The 12,725-nt window shown below is 43.1% G+C and overlaps 1 protein-coding gene across 3 annotated transcripts in view; it reads left to right on the top strand.

Moving 5' to 3' along the window:
* Window positions 1-335: 335 nt before the first annotated feature.
* Window positions 336-12,725, top strand: part of slc25a27 (solute carrier family 25 member 27) — a 39,423-nt gene continuing 27,033 nt past the window's right edge. For all 3 annotated transcript variants that reach the window (XM_060821250.1, XM_060821251.1, XM_060821252.1), the window contains exons 1-4: window positions 336-500; window positions 743-879; window positions 3,417-3,605; window positions 10,390-10,474. In XM_060821250.1, the coding sequence (XP_060677233.1) occupies window positions 472-500; window positions 743-879; window positions 3,417-3,605; window positions 10,390-10,474 (440 nt within the window). In that variant the 5' untranslated portion in view covers window positions 336-471. The remainder of the gene's footprint in view (window positions 501-742; window positions 880-3,416; window positions 3,606-10,389; window positions 10,475-12,725) is intronic.

Raw genomic sequence — 12,725 nt, 5'->3', positions numbered from 1 at the left:
CGAGAATGTTTCCTCCTTCAAACCCACAACCTTTACCGTCAAGGTAAAGGAGACAGCAAACCCACAGGAACACACCCATGCAAGTTCCTTCCGAATCTGCACACCATTAGAACTATATCCTCCATTCGTTCACTGTTACAGGATCAAAATCCTGGAAAGCCTCTCCCCAGCAGCCCTGTGGGTGTATCTAAGCCAACCAAGAGTGTCTGCAGCAGGGCAAAAAGGCGGCTCACCAACACAAAATGACTGAACATGGAGCAACAAATGCTGGCCCAGAACTAGCGACGCCCACATGACGTGAAAGATTAGATGCGTACAGTCCGCCTGAACAGTACCTCAGGAAAGAGGGAACCTTGTTGTGCAGGCTCTGCAATTAGTTCCTAGCTCGTCACTGGTGATATAATCTAAACTGTGCAGTTTGCAAAGAGAGATTTGAGCTGATTTGGCCTGTTTTGCCCATGTCTTGTTGCAATGGGAGCTGGGAAGGTGCTTTCCCAGCAGTAAGTGATTGACTGACTGTGGTGGAGTGAGCGCTGCTGTAGCCTGTGTGTGTGTGGGGAGGAAGAGTGTGCAGAGCACGGTGCAGCCCGGGGCTCTCCACTCCACACCGATCCTTTGGTTGACATTGGGACCGCTAGGGGCTCGGCCGTCTTGAGGGAGTTACTTTGTAGCTTCAGTCGGTTAAAAATAATTTTGTAGTTGTTTGTCTGACGGCGCTGTCCTGTTTTTTTTTCTTTGTCAGTTGTATCCGGGTCGCTGCTGGTTTGATCGCAATGAGCCTGGAGACCGGGGAGTCTGAGCAGCGCCCTGCCCGGGACGTGTACTCTCTGCCCATCAAATTCATGCTGACCGCCTGCGCCGCGGCTGTGGCTGAGACAGGTGCTCGGACACCCTGCTTTCTCATTTATAATCCAATAGATAACAACTAACTTTGCATGTTTGATCCCACCCCGAAACAAACAGAAACCAGCCCAGGCCTGGGGGAGAGCAAATTTGTTCGCGCACACAGTTACCGCCGGTGTGTGTATTTGAAGGAGAGTGAATTGGAGCAAGCCAGTTTTCAACATTGCCAGCCTCTTTTCACAGGCCCATTAATGTCATCTGAGGGGTTGGTTAAATTTATTGATGCAGAGTGCTGTGGATTTAATTTCTGCACATGCTGAGGTTACCATGATGGACTCTTCTCAATCTCTCTTCTTGTCTGAGACATGAGTGACCCTCAGGTTCCACCACTACCAGCAATCTCTCTCTCTTTACTGAGAGAGTAGCCATCTGGTATGGTAGGACTATGGCAACTTTACCTTTAATGCCAGCATCAAAAGTCGATAGAATCATGGAAAGACCATGTATAGGTAGTCTGAAGGAGAGCAGTGCTAAACTGAGAAATTGCCATTGTTGATTCAGAGGGAATATTCTGCTCTATGTCTTTGAAAATATTAAGTGCGAATTCTCGGATCAATGTTATTTATGTATTATATATAAATATATGTTTCTGTATTTTTGGAATAAGTGTTTTGATAATGACTATGGATACATTTCTAATAAAGCTATAAAAAGGGAATGCAGAGGAAAACAAGGATATGAAATATGCAAAGAATACAAATCTGAAATGACCTAGCTTGTGACCCTTTTGTTTGCCACATTTGTGATTTTGATACAGCAACCAATTGCAAATTTGTTAAATTTGTAAATACTAACATACGGAGAGATTGAGGCGGTCAAGAATGGAAATTTATGATTAACATAAAAGTTTCGATTAAACAAGTAGGAAGACATATTCAGATATAAAGCAAGCGCAGGAAAAAAGTGACTTAATGTCTTGTAGACACTTAGAAAGAGAACCAAACATAACAAGACTTGTCAGTGTCAATATTGCGACAATGTGGAGATTTATAAACCAAAGTGTAGGTAGAGCATTTAGGAATGTGGCAAAGATCTCTGAAGCCCTATGATGTTGAATGTTGGGTTCAAAGAGGTTGGAATAAAAAGACAACGTGATGAATACTGAAGTATAATGGAAAATTGCAGAACTAGAGACAGATGAGATATTATGGACATGTTGAAAGCACACCTTAAAAACTGCATACGCAGCTGCTTTTGGCATTCATTCTTTGTGCAATGTCTCAAACATTTTTATTTTGATCTTTATCAACTTTATCTATCATCTTTATCAGGTCACGGACAGAGGATTTAGCCTACTTCTGGGCTTTTGCTTTACATTTGTTAAAGGTGCTAAACAAGTACAACCTGTTGTTACTTGTGGGAGAGTCTAAGACCAGAGGGCGTAATCTCAGGATAAGATGCCAGCTAGTTAGGATAGAGCTGAGGAAGAATTTCTTCTCTGAGGGTAGTGAATCTGGAACTCTTTAAAGGCTTGGTCATTAAATATATTCAAGTCTGGGATAAGTTTTTAATCTGTAAGGGAATCAAGAGTTATGGGGAAAACACAATGTGGAGTTGAAGATGATCAGATCAGCCATGATCTCATTGAATGGTGGAGCAGACGGATGGGCCAAATGGCCTATTTCTGACCTTGTGTTTTACGGTCAATGTGATTGAAGAAGCCCTGGATTGAGATAGAGCAAGAAAGACGTATCTTGGTAGAAACAAAAAACAATACCAAACATATTGTGTCCTTTTATGTATAATTAATGGATTATACTTGAAGCGCAATGTTTGTTACAACAAAGCAAATATATTAAATACCTATATTCTCAGAGCTACTATTGTTTGAAGATTTTTGTGGATTTGAAATTGTCTTATCGACAATGTAAGTAGATCAGATGAATTTTATTTGCAGTTTTATAATGGCGACATTTAATGAAACCCAAGATTAGTACCAGCACAACTGAGGGGTCATGAATGGGACTATGACTTGATTTTCTTTACAAACAAATATATTCTGCATTTTAGAAATAATTTAATTTACAATCTGACATTCGGTTTTATATTGACTAGTGTTAAGAGTGGTGACGCAAAAATACAATTTTACAACAGTGGCAGCTTTTAAAGATGAAATAAAACTTATAATTCGTTCTGTCTCCATTAAGCACAGGCAAAAAGAATGTCCAGGAGGTATTCTCAATTTACTTGGGCGATTTTTGATATCTCATACTATGCAATCTTTCTATGGAAAAAGAGAGTGAAAATGCTGCAGAATCCATTGCAAAATTCCAGGCCCAGGACGTAGATAGGATCAGTTATGTAGTATGTCATTCTAGAGTTGCATTTTATGTGATATTAACAAATAAGTTATAGAAGAGTCAGTGGAATCAATGTTAACTCCATTTTCTCTCTCCAGATGCTACTAGACTTGCTGTGTTTCTGCACTACTCTGTTTTTGTTTCAAATTTATTTGCCTTGCTTCTTACTTGACTGATGACTGACTGGTTTTTAATTTGTTTCTATGTTGTTAGTGACTTTTCCATTTGACTTGACTAAAACAAGACTTCAGATCCAAGGAGAATCTGCTGCCCATCATTCTAGAGGCAGTAAAAGAGTAACGCCTAATCGGGGAATGATTCAAACAGCAGCTGGAATCGTGAAGGAAGAGGGCCTGTTCAAACTCTGGAATGGTGTTACTCCTGCCATCTGCAGACATATAGGTAAATATATTCAGCAGAACTTTTTCTTTCTGATGTATTGTAATCATTACCCAAGTATCAGAATCATTACTTCACTGTTGCACCATTTGTGCTCCTAATCACTGATCCGAAGAAGGGTCACTGGACCCAAAACATGAACTCTGCTTTCACATCACTGATGCTGGCAGACCTGCTGAGCTTTTCCAGCAATGTCTGTTTTCAGCACTGAATGGATAAGCTTCTTTTGGATTTTATAATATCTACAGATGTTTAGCGGAACATTCATTTCTGCTGTACCTGTGGTTGTGTTTATTTTGCATTGCAGTACAACATGATATTAAGCCTAACTTGCTTTCCAAAAGTCAGCTAAGCTAATGGTTATGTCATGCAGGATCATTCTAATATACTTCATATCATAGTTGTAGACACTTGTGGTAAAGTAGAATTCTAAATATTTGTGGGGAATCCAAAAAATGATTAAAGCTTCATGAAAATTAGGGCTGCAATGCAATACTGTGCAAAATTTCCCTGAGACTACACAAAAGTAATTTTTCAAACAGAATTATGTGAAAGAATATGGCTGCCATTGCTGTGGGATGGTGCCACTTGCAGGCCAGAGATCTAGTTGAGGAAATAAAGCGTTCTTTATTTGATGTCTTATAACAGCTGAAGCAGTCCATGTCAAAACGCAGCATGTTCTGGACAATATCCAGGTTTGGACCAAAAATGTTACAAATGACATGGAAGCTAGCTAACTCGGAGAAATAAATAGCCACATCTTGAAAAATATCCAAATTACAGAAGAGGAGATGCTAGATGTTTTATAATGTATTAAGGTGGATAAATCCCTGGAACTTGATCAGGTATACCATAGAACTCTGTGGGAAGCTAGGGAAGTGATGGCTGGGTCCCTTGCTGAGATATTTGTATTATTGATAGGGCAAGTGAGATGCCGAAAGATTGGAGGTTGGCTAATGAGGTGCCACTATTTAAAGGTGGAAAGGAAAAGCCAAGGAACCATAGATTGGTGAGCCTGATAGCAGTTGAGGGCAAGTTGTTGGAGGGGATCTTGATGGACAGGATTTACATGCATTTGGAAAGGCAAAGATTGATTAGGGATAGTCAGCATGGCTTTGTGTTTGAGAAATTGTGTCTCATTAACTTGATGATTTTTTTGAAGAAAAGATAAGACCATAATCATACTACCAGCAGACAAAGGCAGAATGACTGTGATACTGGACAAATCGGACTACATTCGAAAAGCTGAAGCACTACTTGCAGACACCAACACCTACCAAAAGAGGGAGTTTGACCCCACTCCACAGCTCACCAATAGGATAAGCAACACACTGAGGAATCTACAAAAAAACGGACAGATAACCAGGACTGACCTACAAAGAATGAAACCGGAAAGCAACAACACCCCCAGATTCTATGGACTACCTAAAGTACACAAACCAGACATCCCACTCAGACCCATAGTATCGTTACCAGGAACACCATCACACAAACTGGCTAAAGAGCTACAACAGAAACTGAAACACCTGATCAGCAGATCCAGACACTCTATACAGTCAACACAAGAATTCCTGGACATCATCAGAAATATACACATAGACAAGAAAGAAACCATGGTCTCATTCGATGTAACGGCACTGTTCACTTCTATTGACAAAACCCTAGCCAGAGAAACAATATCCAACCTGCTGGACATACACAACAGACAACAGGATGCTGAACCTATTAACAAAGATGGCATACTTAAACTACTGGACCTATGCCTCACAACACACTTCACATTCAACAACCAGATATATGAACAAATCAACGGAACACCCATGGGCTTACCGATCTCTGAACTCGTAGCAGAAGCAGTAATGCAAAGGTTATAAAAAACAGTTCTAACGCAATTACATCCCAAACTCTGGGTCAGATACGTGGATGACACCTTTGTAATCATTAAAAACACAGAAATAGAGAACACATACCGGATCATCAACGACACACTCACAGGAATCCGATTCACGAGAGAGGAAGAAAAGGACAACCAGCTCCCATTCCTAGATGTGATGGTACAAAGAACACCGAACGGAGAATTCACAACGAAGGTATACAGGAAAGCCACACACACAGACCAAGTCCTGAACTACGAAAGCAACTACCCCAACACACACAAACGAAGTTGCATCAGGACATTATTCAAAAGGGCCACAACACACTGCAGCACACCTGAACTACACAAAAAGAGGAAGAAGAACACCTATACAAGGTATTCACCAAAAACGGATATCCGCGCAATTTCATCAACAGATGCCTTAAGGGAGGACAATGAAATGAGGACATGCCACAACCCAAAGGACTGGCCACACTCCCATACATCAGGAGCACTTCTGAACTGACAGCCAGACTGCTGTGACCACTAGGACTCATAACAGCACACAAACCAACAGCCACCCTCAGACAACAACTCACCAGGACAAAGGACCCGATACCCAGCATGAGCAAAACCAACGTAGTGTACAAAATCCCATGCAAGGACTGTACAAAACACTACATAGGACAAACAGGAAGACAGCTAACAACCCGCATCCATGAACACCAACTAGCCACGAAATGACACGACCGCTATCCCTAGTAGCCATACACTCAGATGACAAACAACACGAATTCGATTGGGACAACACCACTATTATAGGGCAGGCCAAATAGAGAACAGCCAGGGAATTCCTAGAGGCATGGCACTCATTCACAAATTCTATCAACAGACGCATCGACCTAGACCCTATATACCGGCTACTGCAGCGGACAGCAACTGACAACCGGAAGCGGCAGATTCAAACCAGTATAAATGCCGGAGGAATAAGCACAGAAGCACTTCACAGGAGGCTCCCAAGCACTGAATATGTCACCTAGAAAGGGGACGAAACGTTTGCAACAAAAACTCCCAGTTTGGCGAACAGACCCACAACAACAAGCACCCGAGCTACAAATCTTCTCACAAACTTTGAAGCCACAAAGAGGATTGATGAAGGCAGAGCAGTGGACATGATCTATATGGACTTCAGTAAGGTGTTCAACAAGGTTCTGCATAGTAGACTGGTTACCAAGATTAGCAAGTATGGAATATAAGGAGAACTAGCCATTTGGATACAGAACTGGCTCGAAGGTAGAAAACAGGGTGGTGGTGGAGGTTGTTTTTCAGACTGGAGGCCTGTGACCAGCTGTATGCCACAAGGATTGGTGCTGGGTCCATTGCTTCTCGTCATTTATATAATTGATTTGGATGTGTATATAGGAGGTATGGTTAGTAAGCTTGCAGATGACACCAAAATTGGTGATGCAGTGAACGGTGAAGAAGGTTACCTCTGAGATCAATGGGACTTTGATCAGATGGGCTGAGTAGCAGATGGAGTTTAATTTAGATTAAATGTGAGTGCTGCATTTTGGAAAGGCAAATCAGGGCCGGACATAGACACTTAATGTTATGGTTCTGGGGAATGTTGCTGAACAAAGAGACCTTGGATTGCAGACTCATTGTTCCTTGAAAATGCAGTTGCAGGTAGATAGGATAATGAAGATGATGTTTGATATGCTTGGCTTTATTGGTCAGAGCATTGAATATAGGGAGGTCATATTGCAGCTGTACAGGACATTGGTTATGTCATTTTTGGGAACACTATGTTCAATTCTGGTCTCCCTGCTATAAGAAGGTTATTGTGAAACGTGAAAGAGTTCAGAAAAGATTTACAAGAATGTTGCCAGGGCTGAAGAGTTTGAGCTACAGGGAGAGGCTGAATAGGCTGTGCTGTGACCTTTATAGACGTTTATAAAATCATGAGGGGCATGAGTAAGGTGAATGGCCAAGGTGTTTTCCCCAGGGTGGGGGAGTCCAGAACCAAAAGGATAGGTTTAAGGTGAGAGAGGAAAGATTTAAGAGGGATCTAAAGGGCAAATTTTTCGCACATAGAGTTGTGCGTGCTTGGGATGAGCTGCCAGAGGATGTGGTGGAGGCTGGGACAATTACAACATTTAAAAGACATTTGGAAGGGTTTAGAGGGATATGGGCCAAATGCTAATAAACAGGATTAGATTAATTTAGGATATCTGGTTGGCATGGACGAGTTGGACCAAAGGGTCTGTTTCCACGCTGTACAGTTCTGACTCTAAGACGTTTGTGCACACCAACTGCCAGGCAATGATCATCTCTAACAAAAGAGAATTTAATCATTGCCTCTTGACATTCAGTGACATTATTATAATTGAATACAACACTGTCAGGATCAACACTGACCAGAAACTAAGCTAGACTAGCCATATAAATACTGTGGCTACTAAAGCAGGTCAGAGGTTAGGCATCCTAAGAGGAGTAGCTCACCTCCTGACTCCCCAAAGCCTGCCCACCATCGACAAGGCACAAGGGTGTGATGAGTACTCCCCACCTAGCTGGATGAGTGCAGTTCATATCACATTCATGAAGCTTGAGACCATCTAGGACAAAGCAACTGGCTTGATTGGCACCACATCCACAAACATTTATTCTTTCCTCTACTGATGCTCAGTTATGATTAGATTACTTGGATTAGATTACTAACAGTGTGGAAACAGGCCCTTTGGCCCAACAAGTCCACACCAACCTGCCGAAGTGCAACCCACCCAGACACAGTCCCCCACATTCACCACTTCACCTAACACTACGGGCAATTGAGCATGGCCAATTCATCTAACCTGCACATTTTTGGACTGTGGGAGGAAACCAGAGCACCCGGAGGAAACCCAGCGGACACTGGAAGTATGTGCAAACTCCACACAGACTGTCGCCTGAGGCGGGAATTGAATCCGGGTCTCTGGCGCTGTGAGGTAGCAGTGCTAGCCACTGTGCCATCGTGCCGCCCACTAATAGTGTGTACCATCTGAAAGGTACACTGCAGAAATTCATCAAGTCTCACAGATCGAAGCATCTAAACCCATGGACACTTTCACCTAGAAGGTAAGGGCTGTAGGTGTATGAGAACACCAGAGGACATAGAACAATACAGTGCAGAACAGGCCCTTCGGCCTTCGATGTTGCACCAACCTGTAAACTAACCTAAGCCATCCTACACTATCCCATCATCATCATCCATGTGCTTATCCAAGGATTGTTTAAATCTCCCTAACGTGGCCAAGTTAACTACATTGGCAGGCAGGGCATTCCATGCCCTTATCACTCTCTAAGTAAAGAACCTGCCTCTGACATCTGTCTTAAATCTATCACCCCACAATTTGTAGCAATATCCCCTCATTCAAACTGACGTTATCATCCTTGGAAAAAGACTTCCATTGTCTACCCTATCTAATCATCTGATCATCTTGTATATCTCTATCAAATCCCCTCTTGGCCTTCTTCTTTCCAATGAGAACAGACCCAAGACTCTCAGCCTTTCCTCATAAGACCTTCCCTCCAGACCAGGCAACATCCAGGTTCAAATCAATAATTATCATTGTCCCTTAATCATTCTACTTAGACTGATTTCTTCTATCAGAGTGTTGAGAATCTTTAGAATTCTCTACCCCAAAGAACTGTATAAGCTGAGTCATTGATTATGTCCAAGGCTACGATAGATTCTTAAACTGTAGTGGAACAGAGAGGAAAATGGAGTTCAGGCCAGACCAGATTGGCCAGGAATCTGGAGAAGGCAATTCAAAGAACTGAAGAAGTAAACCAGCAGTGGCTACACAAGGTCCTTCAAACCCAATGGCAAGAAATACACTCCAACAGCGACATCATCTTCCAAGACAATTAATCCAGCATCAAGGTATTTACTATTCCAAATCAGCTACGTTGGGCAAGATATGACATTGTATGCCTGACCATAGATTCCTAAAGTAACTGGGAGAAAGTGAGGACTGCAGATTCTGGAGATCAGAGTCAAGAGTGTGGTGCTGGAAAAGCACAGCAGGTCAGGCAGCATCGGAGGATCAGGAGAATCTTCTAAAGCAACTGATCTACTTGAAACCCAATCAGAGAGAGAGATCCTGGAGAACTACATTTAGGGCTGTCTTCATAGCATCCCTAAAGATTTTACGTACATTCCTGCTAATTTATGGTCAGCCCCAAAATGGAGAATGTCTTTATTTGGAAAAGCATCAAACCCATTGAAAGACTTCTACCAGACAATGCAGAGGTGAAAACCTGGTGTCAGAGGGAGCACAAAAGCCTTTAAATCCTCATTTGACCTATCTTTCAAAGACTTATCTTTGGGAAGCACGGTGGCTCAGTGGCCAGCACCGTCGCCTCACAGCGCCAGGGACCCAGGCCCGATCCCCGCCCTGGGCAACCTGCAATTTTCTGTCCAAATCATTCACCAACCTGTCTTTGAAATATACTGAGTCAAAATTCTGCCACTTCCTTGCTAACAGCATTGTGGGTATATTTACATCAAATGAATTGAGATGGTTCAAGAAGGCAGCTCACCACCACCTTCTCAAGGGCAACTAGGGACAGGCAATAAATGTTGGCCCAACCAACAAGACCTACATTGAATGAATGATTTTTTAAAAAATCAGCTGTTTGAAAAATTGATGCAGGCTTTGCAAGCAAGTCATCCACTTTCCTCTTAACTGCAAGACACATGTAACCCAGTGAAAACATAACAAGAAAGAAGACTAATGTTGGGGATGGATATTTATGAGCTCTGGGAAAAGGCCTACTGTCCAGAAAGTAAAAAGTAGATTATTACAATCTCTCTTTTTTTTTAATTTTTATATTCTGTAAGTAACTTTTATTTACACTGATACCCTTTCTTTTATTTACGATGTGTACTAGTGTATTCAGGAGTAAGGATGGTTGCCTATGAGCAACTCCGTGATTCTGTACTTCACAAGGATGAAGATGGCTATTTCCCACTGTGGTAAATATTATACAGTACAATACAGTAAAATATACAAAGCCTGTATTCTATATGTGCATGCACAGATTTGATTTTTAAAAATACCTTAAATTTATTTTAAAAGTATTCACTGTTTACACATACATTAAATATATAAAGAAGGACAAGACTCTCAAGGCAGTTATGATGGGGTTCTGCATGGTAGACTAATTAGTAAAGTTGGATCACATGGGATTCAGGAGAGCTTTTCAATTGGTTATAAAATTGACTTGACAGTAGGAGTCAGAAGGTGTTGACGAAGGGTGTTTTTCAGACTGGAGGCCTGTGACCAGAGCTGTTCTGCAGGGATCGATACTGGATCCATTTTTGTTGTAATTTATACAAATGATTTGGATGAGAGTTCAGGAGCCATTGTTAGTAAGTTTGCAGATGACATCAACACTGGTGGTGAAGTTAACAATGAAGAAGTTTATCTCCGATTACAAAGTGATCTCAATTAATTAGGCTGAGGAATGGCAGATGGCGGTTAATTTGGATAAATGTGAGGTGTTGCATTTTGGAAAAACAAACAAGGACAGGACTTATGTAGTTAATGGTGGGGTTGTCGAACAGAGAGATCTAGGGCTTCAGGTACATAGTTCTTTTTCATCACAGGTAGATAGGGTGGTTGAGAAGGTGTACAGCATGCATGCCTTCATTGCTCAGACCATGTGAGTATAGGAGTTGGGGCATCATTTTGAGGATGTACAGGATGTTGGTGAGGCTGCATTTTGCTATAGGAAAGAAATTATTAAATTGGAGAGAGTTCAGAAAAGACTTAGCAGGATGTTACTGGGACAAGAGTGTTTGATTATATGTATAGGATGGGACTTTCGTTTACTAGAGCATAGGAGGTTGAGTGGGGATCTTATTGAGTTATATAAAATCATGAGGTGTGTGGATAAGGTGAATAGCAAAGATCTTTTCCTTGGGATAGGTGAGTTCAAAACTAGGGAGCATATTTTTAAGGTGAGAGGAGAAAGATTTAAAAGAGAGCTGAGGGGGCAACTCTTTTGTGTGTAGAATGAACTTCCAGAGGAAGTAGAAGGTGCAGGTACAGTTACAACATTTAAAAGACTTTGGAGAGGTAGATGAATTGGAAAGGATTAGAGGAATAAGGCTGAAAATGTGTTGCTGGTTAAAGCATAGTAGGTCAGGCAGCATCCAAGTAACAGGAAATTCGACGTTTTGGGCTATAGCCCTTCATCAGGAATGAGGAGAGTGTGCCAGGCAGGCTAAGATAAAAGGTAGGGAGGAGGGACTTGGGGGAGGGGCGATGGAGATGTGATAGGTGGAAGGAGGTCAAGGCGAGGGTGATAGGCTGGAGTGGGGTGGGGGCAGAGAGGTCAGGAAGAGGATTGCAGGTTAGGAGGGCGGTGCTGAGTTCGAGGGAACCGACTGAGACAAGGTGGGGGGAGGGGAAATGAGGAAACTGGAGAAATCTGAGTTCGTCCCTTGTGGTTGGAGGGTTCCCAAGCGGAAGATAAGGCGATCTTCCTCCAACCGTCGTGTTGTTATGTTCTGCCGATGGAGGAGTCCAAAGACCTGCATGTCCTTGGTGGAGTGGGAGGGAGAGTTAAAGTGTTGAGCCACGGGGTGGTTGGGTTGGTTGGTCCGGGTGTCCCAGAGGTGTTCCCTGAAGCGTTCCGCAAGTAGGCGGCCCGTCTCCCCAATATAGAGGAGGCCACATCGGGTGCAGCGGATGCAATAGATGATGTGGGTGGAGGTGCAGGTGAATTTGTGGCGGATATGGAAGGATCCCTTGGGGCCTTGGAGAGAAGTAAGGGAGGAGGTGTGGGCGCAAGTTTTACATTTCCTGCGGTTGCAGGGGAAGGTGCCGGGAGTGGAGGTTGGGTTGGTGGGGGGTGTGGACCTGACGAGGGTGTTTCGAAGGGAGTGGTCTTTGCGGAACGCTGATAGGGGAGGGGAGGGAAATATATCCCTGGTGGTGGGGTCCGTTTGGAGGTGGCGGAAATGACGGCGGATGATACACTGTATATGGAGGTTGGTGGGGTGGTAGGTGAGAACCAGTGGGGTTCTGTCTTGGTGGCGGTTGGAAGGGCGGGGCTCAAGGGCTGGGGAGCAGGAAGTGGAGGAGATGCGGTGGAGGGCATCGTTGATCACGTCTGGGGGGAATCTGCGGTCCTTGAAGAAGGAGGCCATCTGGGCTGTACGGTATTGGAACTGGTCCTCCTGGGAGCAGATGCAGCGGAGACGAAGGAATTGGGAATAT

The sequence above is a fragment of the Hemiscyllium ocellatum genome, chromosome 3, assembly GCF_020745735.1.
Source record: "Hemiscyllium ocellatum isolate sHemOce1 chromosome 3, sHemOce1.pat.X.cur, whole genome shotgun sequence".
Taxonomy (NCBI): domain Eukaryota; kingdom Metazoa; phylum Chordata; class Chondrichthyes; order Orectolobiformes; family Hemiscylliidae; genus Hemiscyllium; species Hemiscyllium ocellatum.
This window is presented reverse-complemented; position numbering and strand designations above follow the sequence as displayed.